The following is a 23,493-nucleotide window of genomic DNA, read 5'->3' as shown; positions in this document are numbered from 1 at the left end:
TTTGACTTTGAGCATTGAAAAGCTCTTTCATGCCCCATATATGGATATGGTGTTGTTGGCATGATTGTGCATACATAATCAGTTCAGACATAATTCTCTCTTTCATGCACATGGAGGGGAAAGGGGAGCCAAGTATATTCTTTTTCTTGATGTATAGGCAAGATCTTGGGAGGCTAATGTGGCTCCCACACTCTTAATCAGATTTAATCAGAACCGTACATTAGTTTTACGTTGTGAATCAAGATCATACATTCGAAGAATAAACAAGATGGTATTAGAGCTTTTGGCTAAAATATGGGTAAAATTGGATAAAAATAAGGAAAATACTTCCATTCTTACCATATAAATAGGATCTCCTACATCCCTATCAATAGCAGTGTGACATGTCTGTATAATTTTTTTTTAATTTTATGTTTTTGATGAATTATTTTTATATATATGTCAAACTTTGATTCACAGTAGGAGACAAGCAATATCCTAAAGATAATGAATTTCTTTTGCTTGAAAAACACAAGGCTTAAGAAAGTAGAAAAATTGATGTTGCAAAAGAGAAGCATATAACACATGGTAGGTGGGCTATGCATGGCATATATGTTACCTGTTTGATATATAAATAGTAGACAATGAATGGGGTATGATGGGATTATAACAAAGTCAAATGGGTATATTTTTTTTCTTTTCTTTTATAAACTTTAGATGATGGGATTAACATCCTTCCACTTTGTCCCCCCCCTCATCCCTTAATTCTTTTTTGTTTTTCCCTTTTGTTTTTGGTTTGCTTTATTTGCTTGATGTTCTTCTTCCTAATGGGTGGAGGGTTCCCATCTCTCTCTCTCTCTCTCTCTCTTTCCTTTTGCCTTGAGCCATTGCTTTTCTCATAGGAAAGGAATATTGCCAGTGCTTCTTAAAACCCCTTTTGGGCCCCATCTCCAGTCCAATCATGTGGGCCCATCCTGTCTGGGCCTGGCCCCCTATTTTTTTAAAAAATTCGTTGTTGCGTAAATCAATAGAATGCTGACGTGGCTTTTGTTGAGGGGTTGGTGTCGTTGAAGTGGAGACTTGGGCCCACCCCAAGCAAGCCACTTTGTCATACTATCTCTCTCTCTCTCTCCTCTTCCTCTTTCTGCCTTTGAACCTTTGCTTGTTTGGTACACATGATTGACCCCCTAGTTTACATCATTTCACTCTCCCATGCTCTGTTCTTTTCCCACCCTAAGGCTTTTTAACCCACAAATGGATGAAGATGTAACAGCTGGTTAGGGTTTTGCTCAAGTGAAATTTGAAGCCACTTTGCCCTAGAGTGAAAATTTCTAGCATACAACACATATGTGCAATCAATATTTCTTTCTAAATCACTTTTTACATGTTAGTCAAGAATACACGGCGCTTTTTTCATAATCGTCTCTCATATGCTGGTTACGTAATTTGTCACCGTAAAAAAATAAAAATAAAAATAAAAGAAAAAGAAAAAGAAAAGAATGTTATATGCAAAATAGAATTTCTAGAAGAGGGGTACCCCTAAGACCACTATTCTAAGCACTATATGACAAAGTCCTTTTTGAGGCATTGGATCTAGCGATCAACTTTAGCTAAAAAGAAAGTAATCCATTATATAACTACCTGACTTTAACAGACCTTTAATTACAAAAAAAATACACATAAACTAGGCACTTTGATTTTATAAAACACATAGATCTAAATCCTAACTTTAAAGGGATCCAATTTAAAAATAAGTTTCTTCATGTTCTTCTCATCTCAGGATGCTTCAAGATCTGGTCATGGCTGATTCCTCTTCATCAGAAACTGATGTGGAGTTTGACTGTGGAATATATGGATGAACTTAAAAACATGCATTAAATGAATTGTACCCACAAGATTTGCAAGCTCAAAGTTGTTGTTGATTTGGACCACTGCACCATCAAATCTAGTTTGATTTGATGACACTTGTTTAAACCCTAAATAAATTTACCAAGCCTCTATTTACTGTGGTTGAATTTACCTATTCACTTGGGGTGTCTTGAGAAATCTGTCCAGTACCAATTGGTGCACTTTCATAACCAAACCAAGCAAAGTGGGTAAAAATATTACCTGCAGATTCTGATGCAGCAATTGAAATGGGATGATTTTGTGTAGTTTCCTTTCCTCTTTCAATTATGAACCATTTCTACCTAAAATTAAAGATTGATTGGATTCATTGGCTGGTTGGTTGAGGGACATGACAGATTAACAGGTGGTAAAGGACAGTATGGTTTGAATGACAATAAATGAGTGAGAATAACAATTTTCATATAAAGCATTCATCTCTCTACCCTCAGTTTTGCTACATTTTGGTATCCTGGTTCCTTCATTTAAAGAAATTAAGGACATGCTTTGCTTTAAGCTTGCTTTAAAAACCTTGTGGTCCATTTAGGTGTGACCACATTCAAGAATAGGTAGATGGAAAAAGACCAGAAGACTACCATATATATATACCATTGTCTTTATGTTCATAGAGTTAAGAACCAAATCCTTGTGGGCATTACCAAATAATACTAAGAAAAGACAAAAGATATTATATAGGACTTGAAAGACTGGCTGGGTTTGAATTTTTTAATTTTTTATAATACAAATGATAGTCTTAACTTAACTATAAGGGGGATGAGATTTCTCATATCTGTTAAGGTCTGTGAGTTGAACCAAGACCACTGATTTGCAAATCAATGCTCTTTTCCACTAGGCTAAACTTCGTTGGCCCTGTGTTTGATTTGTTCTGCATATTAGAATATGTTCTCAAATTATACTGTTTTTGCATTGAAGATGGGTGCTCCATATTATCTTTCATATCATTAATAATAAGCAGCCAATGCCCTTTCAAAAATGCTTGAATTCTTAGACTGACTTAAAATTAAATACTGTCTCTCTCATATCAGTTTTTATGAAATTGAAGAGGCAGGGAGTTCCAATCCAACCAAACAGACCATAACATACATGTAGAACTCCAAATGTTTGATCCCTTCCATTAAGGTTTTGGATCCATGGGCGCAATAATGAACCCCTCCCACAACCACTCAGTATAGCATTTCCGGAAAATCCAACTTCCATGTTCACATAAAGCCTTCAACTTGGCATGCTGGGTTTGAGAAAATCTCATCCATGTTGTGGTGGGAGAACCAACCCAAATGAAGTATGGTTTTGAGGACAGGATTGGGCCCTGATATCCCAAAAGCATTGGGCTATCTGCGCATTTCCATGTCTTAATTCAAAATAGGCCTTAAGCATGTTACTTCACCCACAAGGCTCAAATTCAAGTGGTAAAAATGCATGGCAGAAACACTAATTCAAAGAATGATCAGATTGATTCAATTGAATTTTGATATGCAAGGGTGTTCATATATAATAAATAAGAGATCAACCCAACTGTAGGATCCACAATTGAGAACTCCTGTTAATTTAATTTTTTAATCAGCCTGTTGTCACATTAAACATATTTTCCCCTTATATACTTGAGAAATTTGAATTAATAATATGATATGCTATATATATCATGTCTCCTCCCTCCCTAATCTCCAGCACAAAGCTCTTCTTCAATGGCATGAATATTACAACTAAATGCAGAATTTAGTAACTGAAGAGCAAAACTGACATAGCTACTCTTAAATCGCATAAATATGAGATTGCTAATTCTAAACCAACCTGCCAACTCGTACCTTTAAACAAAATAAAAAAGGGTAGAAGATTAAGAAAAGATGGGCAAGAAAATAAAACACATATAATAAGATGAGAAATATGACAAAACAAACTTAAGGGCAACACAACTATTTTTCCTCCCATAAACTAAGTTCTCCCCGATCACCATCAAATTTTTAGTTGTTCCAAGCTTTGCACTGTCTTGGATTCCTGCAAACTGTTTGAAGATGCGCTTCCAGTTTCCTCTACTTGAGCTATCAAATCATTCTGTGGGGAAGAAGCAATAACAGCAGGAGGATCTGCTTTCCGAATGACTGGAAGATCTTCTTTCACAATGATTGGAGGATCTTCTTTCCGAGTGGTTGGTGGATCATCTTTTCTAATCGGTGGAGCAGAAAATACAGGCACAGCCTGCCTCATAGTGACAGGTGGAGCCACTCGTAGTGGTGGGACACGCATTGCCTGGCAGGGCATCACAGGAGGTGGCGGAAGTGGTGGTGCCGAGAACACAGGCACTGCTGTCCTTATTGTCACTGGCGGTGCAATCCCATGGCAAGGAGTCCTCAATTGTCGGATGGGAACATAGGGAGCTGCTCCTGCAGCAGGGAATCTATTGGGACGCAAAACACGGCTTTCTAGTGGAGAAGGCTGTGATGATGGGATACGATTATCATTTGTTGCATTTGATTGGAGTCTGCTGCGAGGAGCTTGCTTTTGGCAAATTAAGGGCAGTATTTTTGAGGTGTGAGCAGATGGAGGCTGTGGACTTGTAGGTCTGGGGTTATGAACTGGAAACTTCTTCGGAAATAGTATTGGAGCAGTTGGATTTGCCATCTTTTCCTTCAAACGATAAGTAAGCAAGGCTCGTGCTATAGTGATTTGTTCCAGCTCATCATTGTTCTCTGGTTCAGATGAAGAACTCGCAGTTTCCTTTGCCACTGGCCAAAAGAAAACACATGATTCAAGTTAAAGCAGAAGTTCCTAGACATTGATCTGGACTCTCCAAAATTATGTCACCAAGCTTACAACTTTAATATGTAAAGATGACACATAGGTAAACTGCTCCATTGATTTTTTATTTATTTTTTTGAACGGTAAAAAGAACATGATGTGTAAGAATGACTTCAAAGAGGAGCATATAAGTGACATCAATTTCATAGATGAGTTCAGAGTTATAATGAGTTGCTGAAGATGCCTTAATATCATACAGATAGGAATGATAAAAAGCCAGAAACCCTTTAAGGTCGCAATAACTAAGAACATTAAAAACTAAGCAAGAGCTCCAATGAAGACCGTTGTTTAATGCACCAAATAAATTTTAGCATAAAAAAATGCACCAAATTAGTTCAACATACTTGATTAAGATGGATCTTAAAGTAAAATCAAATTCCAACTATGGGGTAAGGATCTAACTATATGTTGTGTAATTCGTAAATGTAATGGGATGAATATAAGCCTGACCACCACTCACATTGCTTCAAAGATGACCAAGCTGCCATTGCTGCATTCTTCTCAGCTTGTTTTTTGTTCTTAGCAGGTTCCCCTGTAAATGTGATTCCAGCCAATTCAACTGTCCCAGTGAAAACAGGTAGGTGGCCAAGGCCAGACCTGAATGTTGTGTATTGCGGCAATGGAGCTCCAACTCTTTGAGCAATTTCCTGCAAGAGGTTCTTGTAAACCCCTGTCTCATCCTGAGAAAATTAAGGCCTTATCAGTATCACGACAACATAACTAATTAAAGAACAAAAACATTGTATACGAATAATCAAAGTCCACCATGCATATTGAAAGTGACAATGACATTGGGAAAATTACACTGACCCGATAAAACTAATAATATTTGGTAGCAAAATTTTAATTTCAGCAATACAATAACCAATGTTTCCAAGATTCGTTTGAAAGGGAACATAGTTTAGGTGTCCTATCAATTTGCAACCAACCCAAAAAGTTGATAAGGCATGGAAACAAAGTTTAATGGGCATTTCAACTTCCGTGATACCTATTAATCCAACTAAAATGCATTCAACTTCCATCAAAAACTACACTGTCAGGTTTGATGAGATCAAATTCCTCTCAATACACCAATACACATGTCAACTTAAGAATTGAAACAATTCCCTATAATATCATTAGTATGAAGAATTTATTTATATAAAAAAAAAGAAAGAAAAAGACTTCCTCTGTTTTCCCGGCAACCAATCAGGCGGTCAACGAGGAAGAACAGGTTCCATAAAGTTGACTGTCGAAACCCACATTTTTATGACCAAAACACCCCTTGTTGAATGATTTAATTACTGACATTTCCATTTTACACGGTGGTCAGCTTTTCAGAATTCAGAGAATCAAACTGCATTTTAAGAACCCTAAGTACAAAAAGAAGGGGGTTACTTCCGTCATTACCCAAGTTCCTAACCCCAAAGCCCCATCCCGGCCGGCCAGTGATCTACACCTCCGACTCCTACACAACTCCTGTGCGTGGGACAAGCTTGATCACTTGCACGGCGCACATTAGCAACACAAATACAAAAAGAAAACCAAAACTAAAAATTAAAAAACAAAATTAAAATTAAAATTTTTTAAAGTATGGTTTTCAATTGCGAGTTCAGAAACTAAACGATCAGTGAGAAAGCAGCAAACAACCAAAAGCCACCGAGCGGCGACTGAGAACCACGCGCGCAAAACCCTAACGTAGCCCTAACGGCGACAGGAGAAGGAGAGAGAGAGAACTGACCAGAATCCTAGCGGCGAGAGAGTGAGAAGGACCGCGATTGGAGAGGTAGTTGAGGGCGACCTCGGCGGCGGAGTGCTCGGCCTGACGGAGGGTGGAGCAGTAGTGAGGGCTCTCGAAGATCTCGCCGTTAAAGTTGACGGTGGCCTTGAACCTGGGCGCGTGGTCTGGACCTTCCCGAATGCACGTGTAGGAAGGCAAATTGAAGCAGCTCCTTTGGGCCAGCTCTTGCAGCTGGTTCTTGTACATTTCTCCGCCCCTTACTCTATCCTGCCTCTCTCTCTCTCGCTCTGTCTCCGACCCGACTCTTCTCCGAGCTCCGAGTTCCGGTGCTGTAATGGGAGGAGCCCGGATCGGATCGGCGCCGATTTCGGGTCGGGTCGAAGCTGGGTTTAGGTTTTGGGGGGCCGGCGAGAAATGGGACCGGCTAAGATCAGAGGTTTTTAGGGTTTTTTTGGGGTGGGGATGTGAAATTGAGTTTGAGAGAGAGAGGTTTGGGGCTTTGGAGTTGGGGGATGTGAAGCTGAAAAAAGCAGAGAGAGAGAGAGAGAGAGAGAGAGAGAGGGGGGGAGAAAAGAGAAAGGAGGGGGGGTAATATTTTGGAGAGTGGAGTTTTTCTTTTTGGGATGTAATTATAAAATATTGGGGGAGTTTAATTAAATAATGGGGTTTTATTTCTGGGAGTCAACTGAACGTTAGGCTGCATGGGTTCATGGATGTGATCTTTTCCTAGATTTTCTCATTTTCTTTATTTCTCTTTCTTGTTGTTTTCCTTCTTTTTCCTCATTTTTCATTTTTTTCACATTTCTCCTCCTTTTTATCAATTAACTTTTAGCTTAATAGTATCTCTTCTCAACTACTGAGGTTGTTTCAAACTTGAATTTGAACTTTTGGTAGACTTTATTACCAGTTACTAATCACCAGTTAAGAGCATTCAATTTTTCTTCTTAGGAAGTAGAGAAAATATGATACTTTTTTATTTAATGAGTGTCTTACATGCGCTGATTAGGCGCGCTAATTAGTTCCTAATTTTGAAAATTGTTTCAAACTTGAGTTTAAATTTTGTAGACTTCATTGCCAGTTACTAATCATCAGTTGAGAGTATTCAATTTTTCTTCTTAGGAAACAGAGAAAATTTGATATATAGTATTTTTACACAATGAGTGTCTCACATGCATTTATCAGGCGCGCGCTCGTCAATTCCTAATTTTGGAAGTTGTTTCAAACTTGAGTTTAAATTTTGTAGACTTGATTACCAGTTACTAACCATCATTTAAGGGCATTCCATTTTTCTTCTCAGGAAGAGGAGAGAATATGATATATATAGTCGTTTTATACGACGAGTGTCTCACATGCATTGGTCAGGCGCGCTGGTCAAATATTACACATGATAAAGCTTTGGATATCATCTTACCCATTGCCTATGTACACAACATGTGTCTTATATACAATGGTTATAACTTAGCAAAGTTGTTATGTTTTATACGAGTGTCTCGCATGCATTGGTCACGTACATTGGTCAAATGATTAATACATGACCAATGCATGTGAGACACTCGTTGTATAAAACATAACAACTTTGCATAAGTTATAACCAATGTATGTAAGACACCCGTTGTGTACTTCTGCAATAGGTAAGATGATATCCAAAATTTGCTCATGTGTAGGATTTGCATTTATGGTTACCAATCATCTCCTGCATAATTGACATTTGTTTTGCATAATGATATTTTAAAAATTCGTTTTTATTCTCGTGGAACTGTATTAAAAAAAATTAATAACTTTTATTTGAATAATGTTGGAAAATGTCAAGTTTTTTTTTTCTAGGATTTAAAAAGTATTTGTAAAAAGGTTGTGATTTCCACACTTTAATTTTGTACATTTGCAATCATTTTCCTTGTTTTTACAATTTTATCTTCTTGTTTCTATTGAACTATCAAAACATGAAAGTAAGAGGGAGATGCAAGTATATAAAATAGTGTCACCTAATTAATTGGTATATATAATACAAAAGATAAACAACGTCTGGTCCCTTAATTTATTTTCCAATTTTTATGTAGAGAAGCTAATGCCGATGCTGCACATAGATTGGTAAAGTTTGCCTTGTCTAAAGAAGTGTCTTTGTTTTGTGTAGAGGGATCCTGATTTCATTCAGAACGCCATATTAGTTGATTTTGTGATTGTCCAGGCTTTCTTTTAAAAATTAAAAAACAATGTATTTAAGTTTGTTAAAAATAATTTTGGGCAGTGTGCCGGTCCCCTTGCACTTGAGTTTGATCTCCCTTCCCGTATATTAGAATAGTTTACAATATTGCTTTTGTAATAATTTAAATAATAATAAAAAATCCATTTCACGGTAATAGGATTTGTAAGGAAACTCAATGGATTTTCCCATTCCTCCATTTCATAGGTATCTTATTCCAATGTATAACATGCTTACTTATTTAGAACGAGGGAATTAAGAAATTAGGAAACTTAGAAATAGGGGAAGTAAGGAATAAAAATTAGATCAACTATCCTCCCTTAATTGATCTAATTCCTGGTTTTGAAGATATTGAATTACATATTTTAAAGTGAAATTTTTATGTTTGGAAAAAAAGAAAAATAAAAGAAAAAAAGGTATTTAATTAAATGCAAGTAAAGACTGAGTGCTGTACCGCAATTTAGATAAACGTCAATTTGCGACCCTATGCTTTGGCTTGCGTACGTATACACCCAATTTATTTATGTAAATCTTAACTTCATTGATTTGAAAACAACAGCTACCGGTGCTGTTGTTCCTCATTTCTACTCAAGTTGGTATCGTTTTACCAATCATCGCCAATTTCAGGCAAAAACGGATCATATTTGCAAGCAGTGAGAGAGGGTGAATTTGAATTTGCAACCTCTTTTAATATTAAGAAGAGATGTAATATTAGATCGAGTTTTAAGAGACGTTTGAGTCGACCAAACAGAAATATGGTTGATTCATATGTAACTATATGTTCTGTATGAGTAAATAATGCAATCTTACAAATCTTCAAACCATGATGTTGTAACTTGTACTAACAATTATCCAATTATAAGGCAAAAATTAAGTGACCCTCTCCATGTATCCAACCCTAAATGTGTTGGAGATGAAGCCTTGGCAATGTAGATTATGGACCTATCGAAATTGGTCCCTACGAGGAACAATTATGGAGTTTGGGCCATGCCCTTTTAAACATAATAAATACGACCATATAATAAATAATACTGTAATCAATCAACATATGAGTACTTTCTTTTTTCTTTGTTTTGACAAGTCATGAGAAACAGCTACATATGAGCATAATTATAAGTTCCCTTTCTAGCTAAAAGGATTTGAATAATGCATGGCTAATCACATGTTAGTCTACCCGTGAATGAAACATTTCTCATTTTTGAGGAGGTTATTTGAGAAGAGGAAGGGCTACCTCTATTATAATTTCTCCTCTTACAATACGGTAAAGCTCAATTCTATTACTATAAATTTCTCATAAACTCATGTATTTTATTGTTGAGAATAGCGACTCGAATTAGCGACTCGAATTAGCGGTGTATTACATGAAGACTACTTAGCAACAAGTTGGGGACAAACAGTTACCAATCGGCTTGCCGTGGAACGTAATATGTCACTCTCGATGCAAGGCAACCGGTCGGGCATAGATGGGCTATCGGACGGCTTATGAGGTTCACATATTTTCTGTTTGTATTTCAAGTCCTATTCGATTATGTTTTGGATTTCCTTATTTTCCTATAGGGTTGTGTGACTTGTTTAACAGAGCTAGGGTTTTGGAGACGTCCATAAATATATCCTTAAGTGTAGTAGCTTCTTTGTGACTTACAATGTAACTTAGCTTATCAAGGTTACGAGATATAACCTTTAGATCCCGTTTGGTTTATGGGAAAGGAGGCTATTGGTTTCACATGTTTGGTAAGTTTAGGTATGTGACATCGTTGCCTGACACATGAGATAGTATGAGGGAAAGTGAAGTCTTCCTCCTAATTTGGGTTTTGTTTTCCCTCATCTTGGGAAAGTTAGGGAAAATAAACCAACATTAAATACACATTTTTCATGATCATTTTATCCTCATTAACAATTTAGAATTACAATATATCATTGAATGCATTCTTTTTTTATTTGATTTAATATGGGTATAATTGAAAAATTATATCAACTTTGTTTTCCATTCATACTCAAAACAAACATGGGAAAAAAAATAAAGTGATTTCTCCTGGTTACTTTCCCAACTTACCAAACATGGTAAAGAAATCTTCCATTTCCTATCTCTTGGAAAATGACATGGGAAATAATTTTCCCTCAAATCCGTTCTATGAACCAAATGGGAACTTAGGGTGTGAGCTTTTGGCTGTATGTGAAATCTCTATTGAAAAAGGTTTGATATAGTGACATTTTTTTGAGAGTGTGGAGGCAAAAAGAGGCCACTTCCTCTTCGTTTTAATTTTGCTACTTTCATAATGGATAATCGCCATATCGTCAGTCGAAGGTTAGCCTAGTTTGAAGTGAACCTTGTAAAACCCTTGCATTGTTTACTTGTTGTTTTATGTATATACTTTTTTGTTGGTTGTTTGTGCCATCTTAGGCTAGGAATTGTTTGAAATTCCTAATAATTGGTATGAGAGTGAAAGATGATATGAAAAAAAAAAAACAAACAAACAAACCTCAACTGCTCACAATGTGCACGAGTACTAGTTGGAGAATCATCATAAGAGGTTTGGTCCTCTGATTTGGTAATTCTTCAGAGATAATCCTAGTGAAGAGGATTGTTTAGCTTTCATGTTTTCTCTTGCATCTATGTCATTGTCATTGGTACAACTTGTGTTATATCGGTAGAGGTAGTGGTGGATCCATAAATTTTCTTTAATGGGAGCAAGAAAACATTACTGCAAAGCCACTGATAATGAAGATAAGTCGACTCTTTAATGTAAGAAAAAAAAACATATTCATGCACAAATTAGTAACATAATACATTCTACCTAGTTCCTCTATTGACGACCCAAAAGGAGAATGAGAAAAGTGAGTCTAGAGCACAAGTAGAATAACATAAGTAGAGGAGTAGAGCATGTTGCCCCCTTGCACTCCTCCTTAGTCTTCTTTAAGGCATTTTATCAAACAACTGGCGCTTATTAAATACAAAACTTCATAAAAAATTGGCACATTCATAGGTAAATAATATAATTGAGTGAGGGCAAGTACCTTCACTGGACCTTTAATGGATACGCCAATAGGTGAGTTTCTTTTCCCTTATTTTCCCATGTGTCAGGCAACCATTTCTACCACTCTGTTAGGATGCCTAAGCTGCATCCATCACTACACTTCCACTTGACACATATCGTAATGATAAACGGCTCGTCTCGCCGTGACCTTCTCTTAAATTCTCAAAACTTCTGTCGCTCCACCCTCGCATGGGCTGAAAACCCATTGAAGTCTTAGCTGTGCTGCTCATGCTTGGACTTACTAAACATGAGAAATTATTTGATAAATAATTTCTCATTTCTAAGACCCATTTCCATGAACCAAACCTACCCTTATAAATTGACAAGCATAGCCAGAAAGTTATGAATCATTACACCATTGATCTATTTGTTCATTTAAATATAAACTCAACCATTGATATTTTACCTAGCACTCAGAGGGCCCCTTGTTTACTTACATAGATGCCAAATTGATATCACGTGGATTTTTATTTTTATTTTTGATAAAAAGGCGATAGAATTTTATTAGATCAATAGGAATAATACTACAAAGGACACATGTTGTAAATGGAGCCATCCCAATAACTAAGGTAGGCATGGGTTGGGTTGATTTTAGTCCCAACTAGTAACTCAACCCGATATATAGCGGTTTATGATTTCTTGAACCCAAGAACCGCTCATTTTTAGGCCAACTCAACCTACTATGATCGGGTTAGGCAGTTCAGTCGAGTTAACTTGAAATTGTGCCCACCCTTACCAATAACAATATGGTAGACATTGGTAAAACTTCCCCAATTACCTGAGCCAGTTAAAAGCTGAAATGATTTAGAAATAATCACTCTCAAAAATAACTCTTCCATAATCCCTTAAACCGCCATAATTTCCCTCGAATCTAGTCAAATGACATTAAGGACAAAAATTAACCGGCTAACCGGCATGACTCTCCTAGAGAGACTAAGGACACTCAACAAACTCAAAATATACAGAAAATTCATAGAGTTCATGGACTTTATTGAACAAACTAAACCAAAATAATAAACTAAAACAATGCCGGCAAAAGGAAAAATCAATTGCGCTAATCTTTCTTTATAACATGACATAGAGAGGGCAACCTAGTTACTCTAGGGTTTCAACGCACCAATAAGCAGTGGCTCTACCATGACCAAGCCACAACACCTCAAAGAGCAACATCGCAAAATGAGGCACAATCAAAACTAACCTAGATCTAAGACATCTAAGACAAAAGATCTGCCAAAAAAAGAGTAGATCGACATAAATCCATCAACCGAAGGTAAAATCTTGGCTTCTAGAGAAAATTGTTAAGTTGTTTTATGAGGTTATAAGTGGTGGGGAGTCCGCATGGATTTAAAAAAGCCATATAAACAACATAATATAGTCAGAGTTACGTCGTGTCAAAACCATAAAAACTATATACATATGTGTGGCCTCCACATTCCACACCGGTCGGTCCGATGTGCACATACATATAATAATTCTTCCCAAGTAAGAGGACCAAGGAATCTCCATCGCCGAGGACGGACAATTACCAAATTGCCCTCGCATTCTCATAAAGTTAGGTGCCTGCATGCTTGCGAATGTCTGATTTCAGGAAGGGTGATATGGGCATTATGATGGGTTCGTGGGTGTTCATGGTTTCGACGGACAAGGTAAAGTGGGGAACAAAAACAAAAACGAAAACAAAAACAAAAACAAAAAGGTTGTTTAATTAATCTCCGAAACTGATGATGTTTGACTAGTGGGAAATGACGAAAATGCCCACCAGTAGCGAGTCAATAATGCTTTTGACGAAATTGCAGGAAAAACGCGGTTACCAAGTCCACAAAAGAAGATGAGACTCGCTAGTAGTAAATGAAAAAGTTTGAAAAAAGCCTCCCCACTCAATTAATTCTTAACTTTAAAATCTGTTGCGGATGATGATGGAATTTAATTAGGCATTTAATGATGTATGCAGTAGCTACCATCATGCTCCACATGAAATAAAATAAAATAAAATAAAATTATTTTGTTGCATCTCTCCCCGTGAAGGTCTATACTAGAGAGATGAGTTTCATCAAAGTCAATGGAGTTTTTCCGATCCAAATTTTTTTTTTTTAAAGAAAAAAGTCAATGGAGTTTATTTAAAGATGTACATACATTATTACATGAGAGCACAATTCAAAATTCAAAAATAAAAATATCTACACAATAATGCTACTATGTCATCATAAGGATTTGATATGATTAGCCATTCCAACAGAAATGATTTTAGCAATACTTTTTAAATTATAGTAGAATTTACTCGATGTGGGGAGGGAGAAAACTCGCATACGGGTATCATGGGAACTTGAATTTAGGAATACTTTGGAGCACATCAAATACCTGAGCTAATTCAACTAACACCTCATTGGTGATGTGTAGTTCATTGGATATTACTAAATTTTTCCTTGAAACTAAAATGAAAATTCTCAAATTTAATACACTTCATATTGTAACGAAAAGAAAATTATATAATTTTGTTTAATTATCATATATAGATCCACAAGGTTAGTATGAAATAATGTACTATGACAATTCAACGACATTTTTTTTGGGGGACAACTCACTCTTGTATGTGTATATGAAGAAATGGACATGTAAAGAAGTAAACAGTATTCTTGTGAAATTTGGTATCAAATGCAATTAAAAAAATTTAATTAATGACATGAATACAACATATTCTCTTTTCTCTCGTGACCACATGGTAATGTGACGGTCGCACTTTAAAATTTATCATCGACAATGATCAACACCTTTCCCCCTAAGCCTCAAGGCCTCAACTACTTCATTACCTCTCTCTCTCTCTCTCTCTCTCTCTCAAGGCTTCAAGTACAAAAAGAAAAGGCTACTACTACAAGGATATATATATGACTCATGTTCAAGTGGACCGCTTTCATTAATCCCATTACAGAGAGACAGAGCGACCATTCCTCCATTAATAGAATACAACTTTTCTTTTTTATTTATTTACTTCACTGTTTCCCTGTGGGACGGATGCATGACAGCAGCAAATCCTAATCTAAATACAGGGAGGTCCAGGTCCTTTAAATTAAATCACACTCTCAGTCTCAGCAGCATCACCAAGAAGAAAAAAAGAAAGAAAGAAAGAAAAAAAGACTAGACCTTTTTAAAGTAACCATGGTAGAAAAACCATGTGTGAAGTCAATACTCAGACAAACACCAATTGCTTCATGTAAAGGGAAGCACCAAATCAAATCATATCGATATGATTAATATTCACCGCTGGACCCTTGTATTAATGATTTTTAATGATTTTACAGCAAACATTCAACCTCCCTGGCTTCTCTAGCCTCAACAGGAAGAAGAACAATAAGGGGCATAGAGATTGCATTTTTAGACCGCATTAGTGGACTCATTATGTGACACGTGATGTATCGGTTGCCGATTGGTCATATACAACTTATAATATCCCATGTAATAAAGTGAATTCTATCTGTTACATAACGCGGTTCGCTAATGTCATTGTAATGTATGAATATATATATATATATATATATTAATTTAACCCCACATCACAAGTGTTTTGCAGATGAGTAAACTATGACTTTGGAACTTAATGGTTTACAGCCAAAAAGGGTTTTGCGCATTATCCTCCAAAAGTTTATTTAGCTGGGAAACGGCAATCAAGGATTATGAGCCTTCTGAGTGGGATGGGAGGGTAAAAAGCAAGTGGGTTTTACCACATCAGGGGCTTCCAACTTTATTTTGAACATTTGCTTACCAGGATAATAAAAAGAAGAAAGAAAAAAATAAATTACAGTAAAAAATTAGCCTGAAAAGTGACGAAGGATTATGACATAGTCCATGGTTTCAACAACACATTTGATCAAAATGTATTTTTGAACAGTCGGCAAACAGATTAGAGCTGTTTCTTACCCAAAAAAAAATTACGGGTAAAACAAATATATTACCGTGCTAAAAGGAATTTTGTTATGATTGCTTTTACATTTGTTGACAAATGCCTACTACAGAGTAGTAATTTATGATCAACATCTCTTGCCATTTCAAATGCATATAAAAATAAATAAAATTATGATTTGAATTTTATTAAATAAACAACGCTATATGGTACATTCTGTGTTACAGAATATAATGGGATATCACCATGAAAAGGGGCTTGCTCCTAGCAAAAAAATCTCGTTTTCCACATCTTTCACCCACTGACAAACCCGATTGCAAGTCTTTATTGCCAATGCCTGTAATAAACAACCCATACCAATAAAAGCTGATAAAATGCATCTACAGATAAATTCAAACCAGCTATAACATGCTTCTTCAGAAAATAATTATTATAGATTAGCCACACACAAAAAATTATATAAGCTCAAAATTCTTTTATCAAGGAAAGAAGTCCTGAACCCATTTCTGACACCGGCTCGATGAGAAGCTGATTTTCCATAAAGGCATGACTCTCTGTTTTTCACAGGCTAACAAGTGAATGTTACCCGCTGAATCCACCTACCCTAGGTAATACATGTTACCGGGCAAACTTTTCCAGAAGGAAATGTCAACCTGCGATGACACATGAATCATACATGGTTGTGAGTTTCATGTACATTGTTGGGTTTGTTTACAATCAGTCTTCTAGTGCTCTGACATAGCCCTCTCAATCATTTTGTTCACATTCCTTCTCACTTTCGCTCTGGGGCTCACATTATTGCAGTTGCTTCTTACTTCGCTAGCACAGTCTTCTGTTTCACTTATCTGATTTCTTCTTTGTCTATGAGCATCTTTGGTCCACTAACTTGCTTTGAGGTTGCATTAGCCTTATCGTAATATATGCAGGGCATCTCTTTGAGGAAAAAATTGCTGAAAACCTCTGAATTAGTTCTAGTATTCTCCTTTTATATTCTGCTCTCTAACCAGAAAGAGATTTCAACCCTCTTTGGATCAGCCATCATCTTTGCCCATCCATTTGTAGATTCTCTCCTAAACTACATCATAGCTCCTCCTCTGAAGATGACTGGCTTCAAATCCCTTCTACAATGGCTAACCTTGTCTTGCCCCAATAGTTCCATAAGTGATAAACCTCATTTAGTAAAAACCCATCTCTTTTCAACTCTTCCCTAATTCTATGTTCGGTTTGGAGAAATGGAGAGAAGGAAAATTAATAAATTTGGATGGAAGTGCATGGATATTCATGGATTCCCCTTCCCTGGGTCCACATTTTGCAATTCACCCAACATGGGAGGGTTGGAGGAGAAAAAATGAAGCAACAAAACATATAGAAGGGCTAATTATACTACTTTACGTACACTGGGACCCACGACTTTACTTTTTCACATCCTTTCCTTCCCTTTTTGTCTAATAAAACCAAACAAGGCACAATGGAAGTAAAAAGGCATCAAACCTTTCCCTTTATTCTCTTTAGCAGATGTAAAAGTAGACAAGTATTGCATAGTTGAGCAACGTAAAGAAACAAGAAATCGTAAGTAAAATCATACCTTGTCTGCAAGTGGATCAAAAGCTGCATAAAGCTCAAAATCCTGGGTGACCCAACATAGTAGAACTGAAAGAAAAGAAAAATATTATATAAATTCATCAGGAAAGCATCATGAAGCATCCAAACATAAATACGATGCAATCATGATCATATAAATTCATCAGAAAGCATCATCAGGCTTGTAAACACAAATAGATGCAATTGAAGCAAATGTCAACCATGGTACACTATCTAAAATGTAATGGGAAAGAGTACGAAAGAGACATAGTAAAGATCAAGTTTGACAAACCAGTTATGGCCATAAATTTCAAGGGCTTAAAAACAAAATGGCTAGGTTTGAAAATCCATAACTACAAAATACCTCGATTACTGACCTACTAGACGTCTGTCTTTGCAAAACTGACATCAATATTCAGCTTAGAATTTGACATGATGCAATCATTCTTAAACACCATAGTTTTGAGATGTAGCAATGAGTGCGCATCAGGGCAAAACCAAAATTTCAAGTATATCAACATGTTCCGCATACGTATGAAGCAGTATGAACTTAAAAGTACCATAGTTTTCATCTCTTCGAAACTGGGTTTTGTGGGGCCCAATTCCTCGGTCATGCATGGAAGCATAAAGCTTCTGGTAAGCTCTGTATAATCTGCAAGAAGAAGAACTAATTACCTACCAAAAATGGTAGAGTGACATATGACTTCAACGTGAAGACATTCAAATTTCATGTCTTAAATGTACTAAAAGATTTGGCTGTGGTACCTTTTCTGCTGACGAGGACTACTTATTGGTGGTGAGAACTCAGAAGACACATACTGATCCAAAAATATACTGCGATATATGAAATGCCAAAGTCCAGCAGGACCACCTACGCCAATATAAGGTTCCCTGAACCTGTCAGGAGAATCTGTTGAAAGTGTGTGTTGACCCAAATGCGGAGAAAAAGATGCAGAACGTGGTAAAGGATCAAGAGGAAGCTCCTCAACACGCATCCCACCATCTATCATGGACCTCTGAATCTCACTGAGAACACTTGACTTCAAAAGGACCATTTCAATACGAATCCTATAAGATCACAGAAAAAATTATATGGGGAGGAAAATATTGGTTAATAATTTGCTATGAAAGAGCCAAGATTTGCCACACAAAGTACTCCTACAACGGATCGTCAAATTCAAACTATAGTATACCTGCAATCTTTGAGATGATAAAAGGCATCTGAACTAGTAGTAAGCAACATCAAGTATGTGTCAGCCTGCCACAAGAAAGTATATTGTGTCATGTCATCATAACTATGTATAGAAGATATATTAAGCACATAAGGCTAGCATGAGGCGAAGTAAGTATGCAGTTAAATTTACACAAGAAAATTCATGAACCTAAGTGTCACTCACATCAAGATAATGGACATAAGCATACAAAAATGCCATGGGATTGTATCTAGGCAGGCAAATTGGAGAGAAAGATTCAGATGTCCTGCATAGAGACAAAAAGAGAATTTTAAAACAACTATTGCATCTGAAAGGCTCATAGATCATAATAACTCACTAAATGAAACCATGCCAACAGAAAAGAACAAAACATATGGCTTTCAGTGTATCATCTTGTGCTTTATAACTTCGAAACATGTATTGGAAACTAAACAGGTTTCAATTTCCAATTCCCTTAGCTGCTAAAAGAATGACATATGACTTATCCAATTAATCTACTTGCCTAAATGATTCTGATGCCATGACAAAGTTAGAAAGTAGCAGCATGTCATCAGGATGAAGAGAGGCCTTTTGAGCACCAACAAGACTGATGACCTGCAATCAATCAATTTCAAAGTTGTCAGAGTGCCCAAACTTGTAAAAGATTTTTAAATTGTGCCATGAAAAATATTTATAAAAAATGTTCTTAAAAAGATTTTCCCAAGTATAAACATCATGAAGGTGGATGGCAAAACCTTGTGTTTACACATCAGTATTGCAAACAGAACACCTGAATCGGCAACATCTTGCAATATGGCACCTGCAGCTTGCCTTGTCGCATAAGCAAGGGGAAGACAAGTGTATGCATGAAGAAATGTGGCAGGATTCCTGAAAACACAGAAATAAGAAATAGAGCTATAAGCATCATCTGCTTTGGATTTTTTTTTTGGGAAAGGGGTGGGGGGAGGAGGGTGTGTGTGTGTGCGCATCACATTGTCAATATAAGATTGACTTTGCTTATGTAACCTTCTTATTAAGTAGAATAGTAATTTTACCAAATATCTTCTTAACAGTAAATATCTCTTTATTCAAAATTTACACTCTTCATAAATATATTTTGCAAACTGAACAATCAGTTTAAAACAGATCAGGATAGAAACGATAGTAATATCAACCAGCAAAAGTAACCCCTTCACAGTACATTGGATGATCTATTACTGTCACTACTGATATAGTTCATCACCGATAGAACAATAACTGTAATGTACGCATACTACTTGTTCACTTGTGAATCAAACCATGAGGAACTATCATAATGGTATATTGGATGGTTTTTCACAAAAAACAAAAAACAAAAAAAACATTTCCCAAGTCAGGCAAGCCAAAGGGTGCAGAGAAACAAACCAACTGAAAGAATGGATGAGGGACGAGAAGACAATATCTGTTCCTCCTAGCAAAGGTGTCATATCAAACTTCGGATTCTTCTCAAAACATCTATTTACTGACTTTGTAAGAATAAGTAGCATCTGCATCCACACATCATAACTAATTAAATAAAGTGCAGTTACTAACATAAGATATTTTATTCCATAAAAAAGGAAAGTACATGAAGAATGTTTAAGTTATTCAATAAATCACTAACAAAATATGACCCAACAATGACACATAATAATTCACAACAGAATTTTGAGGAAGGGGGAAGTGCAATGCTACCTGACCATAAATAAGTTCCAACTGCATCCTCAAAGACTCATAAGGCTCCTCTGTACAGCTGATGCATACCAAGTAAATTGGTCCCTTGACAAGAAAAACCACCTGAACATCCAACCATTTGATGCCAATTTAATTTAACTGTTAGTTTAAATGTACACAGTCAAAATGATGTCATTCTAGTTATAAAGCTTACAACCGTTAGTTATAAATGTATACAGTCAAAATGATGTCATTCTAGTCTTCCAGAAAAAATAATAATAATAACAACTAGAAATTTTGAGGCAAATGAACTTTTTTTTTTAATGCTTAAGATACATAAGATGATCTGACTCAAGAAAAGATTCACTCATATCCATTCATATAACAAATTTACAAGTACAATCCAAAGGTCCCGGATGAACCCTCAAAAGACATGGGAGCGCAGGAATCAGCCCCTGTCAGCTAAGGCTTGTTGTGGAATCATGAAATGCCACTGCTTCATGCAAGTAAGATTCTCACTTGATGGATTGTGTAATGAAAAGGAGGAAATGAAAAAGAGTGAGGGCTGATTCTCTAGCAGCTCCCTCTGGGCATCCAAGAAGCCCTTCTTTCCCAAGCAATTCTCTTGTGTGCCTTTAACTATGTTCACAGCATAATGAATATATCACTATGATTTCAAACTCTGCCCAAGACAGTATTAGCATGGACTACTCAGCTACACAAATAGTTCAAAATTAAAGTTGACTTTCTGTTCAAGGATGGTAAATAGAACTTTATAGCGATGTTATAAAAGAATTTACAACCAGGAAAATGAAAAGCAGTTCTTTTTATCATCCCAGGAATCAAGGGTTGTTTAAAGAAGAAATAATTTAATGAACAAAAATTTCAAGCGCAGAAAGGAACAAAGCAGACCTGATGCTTCCCGGCCCTAACCAGTTTGACATGATCCCCACTGTAAAACAATTAATGAATCACTGTAAGTTCTCTACAATGTCATTATAATTTGTACACTAATAGTAGACAAATAAAAAAAAAAAAATAAAAAGAGATTGCAGAAGATAGCCAACTCAGCAAAATTGAAGTGTCTACCCATTCTCCACGAAGGAAATTATGGCTTGTAATGTTGCTGAAAATCCTGCTAGCTTGTGTTCATCTCCATGTCTGCAATCAAACAAGAGATTCAAGAGAAGACATATATCACCAATACAGAAAACAGATAGTTGCACTCTATTTTGCACAGAGAGAAATGTAGATTTTGCACTTCTCTACACAGATAGTCGAGGCAACTGAGACCAACCTGGAATATATTGGTTTTCCAGAGTTACTTAGTATGAAAAAGTGCTTCTTCCTCTTTCTCCATGATAGGGAAGCATCATCCTGCACTTCAATTATAAATCAAGAAGAACATTGCAGTTATCCTTGAAAATCTCTTTGTCATTCAACATAGCAGTGAAATTAAAGTGATGTGCAAGGGACCAATTTATGGGGGGAAAAATGACACAGATAGCTGTGTATAAATTTCAATCAAGGTCTCTAATAATTGGGTGACCAACTATTTAAGGACTAGCATACAGCAACAATGCGCAATGCACTACGCGTTTTGAACTTTCTTTCTTCCCTTCATAATTTTTTTGTATGCTTTCATTTTGCAACTGTCTGTCTAACAATGCTCACATATTTATTTCTCCTATCTTAAAGGTAGAACTGTAGAATGCCTGATTACGCATCATATTGCTAAGCAGATAAAACTGCACTAGCAGAATGCCAAGGAAACACCAATTAATTTTTTACAAAAATCTGAAAATGGTTTGACAGATCTAATGTACACACAAGAGACATGAACCCCACTTTGCATATAAGATCATCCTGCATTCAATAGTTATCATCATGTATTATTACTTATCCCACTAACCATGCTAGGGAACCTAAATCAGAGTTTGAATGCCTATTAAAGTGCACGAGTACATGCAAAACTTTGAAAATTGGGCATTAGACAGTCTATTTACACTATCTCTGTCAATAAGAGCGCCAAAGCAGCCGTACAAAACATTGTTTGTTGTAACTATAGTAAGTATAGCACCCCTATGAGTAAATGTATCCCCCTTGAAATTTTTGTACTATCTTAGATTCTAAATTATTGTCTGATTCTTAATTCTTCTTTAATTGCAGCATTTTGTATTGTTAAAAACAAAATTAACATTCTAAACTTTAGATTGACTGATAACATGAAGATAAATAAAAGCTCATTCAAATGTATTTATGGAAAACCAAAAAAATAAGGGTACTGATCTGAATTTCAAAAGTATTATTTGTGATCGCACCTTCATTTCTACCCTAAGGATACTGTATTTAATTAGTACTGTTAAATTATTGTACCAGACATTGTGGAAATTCGAGAGGATGGAACATATAAATACTCGAACATATAAATGAATCAAGTACTTGTGCTATTTCAATACCATTAGGAATTCTGAAATAGAACTTACCTAACACTCTTCATAATCTCTCTCTTAGTCACTACTGTTTGTTTTGCAATTCAAAATCCTCATGGGCGGTCAACGCCACATCCAACCAAAGAACAAATGAGGAAGAATTTAACATCAAAACTCTCACTTCACATCAATGTCCAATGATGTTTTAGTCTCTACGACATTGCTGAAGTCCTCACAACAATTAAGCTCTAAAACGATCACCTCATTCTAAAAACCAATAAAATGGCCAAGCAATTCATCGAAAGCAAGTAAATTTTCTAACAAATTACACAGCCGAGGAGCTTTTAGAACACCATACCTCATCAACATGTCGTTTTCCTGGTACCCACGAGGCCTGCAAATCCGAAAAGCCATCAACAACCTCTTCGTTCCTCACTACCGAAATCTCATCAATTCCAGAGCCACCACTACTGGCACTACTACTCCCTCTTTCTCCAGCATAGCCACTGCTGCTAGGGCTCGAAGGCCCATCAACCTCCAGCTCCGAATTGGTCCTCGCCCACACAACACCACCGACACTACCACGTGGCAAACCCTCCCTCGACTCCTCCACTTCAGCTAAACCAGGCGCAGCCGAATTGGCCTCGACTTCTTCCTCGTCGCTCTCGATCTCCTGGTGATTGTGATTGGTCTCGCCCGCCGATCCATGAACGACTCCGTTTGCATGGCTATCGGTCTCGGACAATGCGAGGGCGGCCAATTGATCCTCGGGGGGTTTGGGGATAGGGTTAGGGTTTGGCTCGGAGGCTTCGTCGCCGGAGCTTGAAGCTCTCGATTTGGAGGACATGGAGAAACCAAGGTCAGACAATTGCAGTGAATTTTGGTACAAATGACAAATTAGGGCGTTAATCGAGTGTGCTTTGAGAGAGAGAGGGAGAGAGAGAGAGAGAGAGAGAGAGAGGGAAGGAGAGAGAGACGTTCGTCTACCAGTCGTTGGCTCTGTTCTGTTGTGTACTCTGCTGCAATTAACGCAGCAGTTTGAGCCCCTGACCAGTAGGTGGGTGGCTC

General features: G+C 36.7%; 2 protein-coding genes across 2 annotated transcripts; both read right to left on the bottom strand.

Moving 5' to 3' along the window:
• Nucleotides 1–3,627: 3,627 nt before the first annotated feature.
• On the bottom strand, nt 3,628–7,033 carry DRB2 (dsRNA-binding protein 2). The gene is made up of 3 exons (XM_008227471.3): nt 6,398–7,033; nt 5,138–5,357; nt 3,628–4,604 (listed from the first exon to the last, which is right to left on the bottom strand). The coding sequence occupies exons 1-3, from the start codon at nt 6,641–6,643 to the stop codon at nt 3,835–3,837; spliced, it is 1,236 nt and encodes a 411-aa protein (XP_008225693.2). The 5' UTR covers nt 6,644–7,033; the 3' UTR covers nt 3,628–3,834.
• Nucleotides 7,034–15,527: 8,494 nt separating this feature from the next.
• On the bottom strand, nt 15,528–23,467 carry LOC103325301 (SAND family protein). Its single transcript, XM_008227460.3, has 14 exons — nt 22,784–23,467; nt 21,291–21,370; nt 21,083–21,154; nt 20,906–20,945; nt 20,015–20,116; nt 19,706–19,827; nt 19,057–19,189; nt 18,825–18,916; nt 18,506–18,587; nt 18,302–18,366; nt 17,874–18,176; nt 17,669–17,760; nt 17,113–17,177; nt 15,528–15,864 (listed from the first exon to the last, which is right to left on the bottom strand). Exons 1-14 carry the CDS (start codon nt 23,270–23,272, stop codon nt 15,769–15,771), a joined length of 1,833 nt encoding a protein of 610 aa, XP_008225682.2. The 5' UTR covers nt 23,273–23,467; the 3' UTR covers nt 15,528–15,768.
• Nucleotides 23,468–23,493: the final 26 nt, after the last annotated feature.

This window comes from Prunus mume, linkage group LG1 (genome assembly GCF_029339155.1).
Source record: "Prunus mume cultivar Tortuosa linkage group LG1, ASM2933915v1, whole genome shotgun sequence".
NCBI classification, from domain to species: Eukaryota; Viridiplantae; Streptophyta; class Magnoliopsida; order Rosales; family Rosaceae; genus Prunus; species Prunus mume.
Note: the sequence above shows the minus strand (reverse complement) of the source record. Positions and strands in the feature narration are given on the sequence as shown.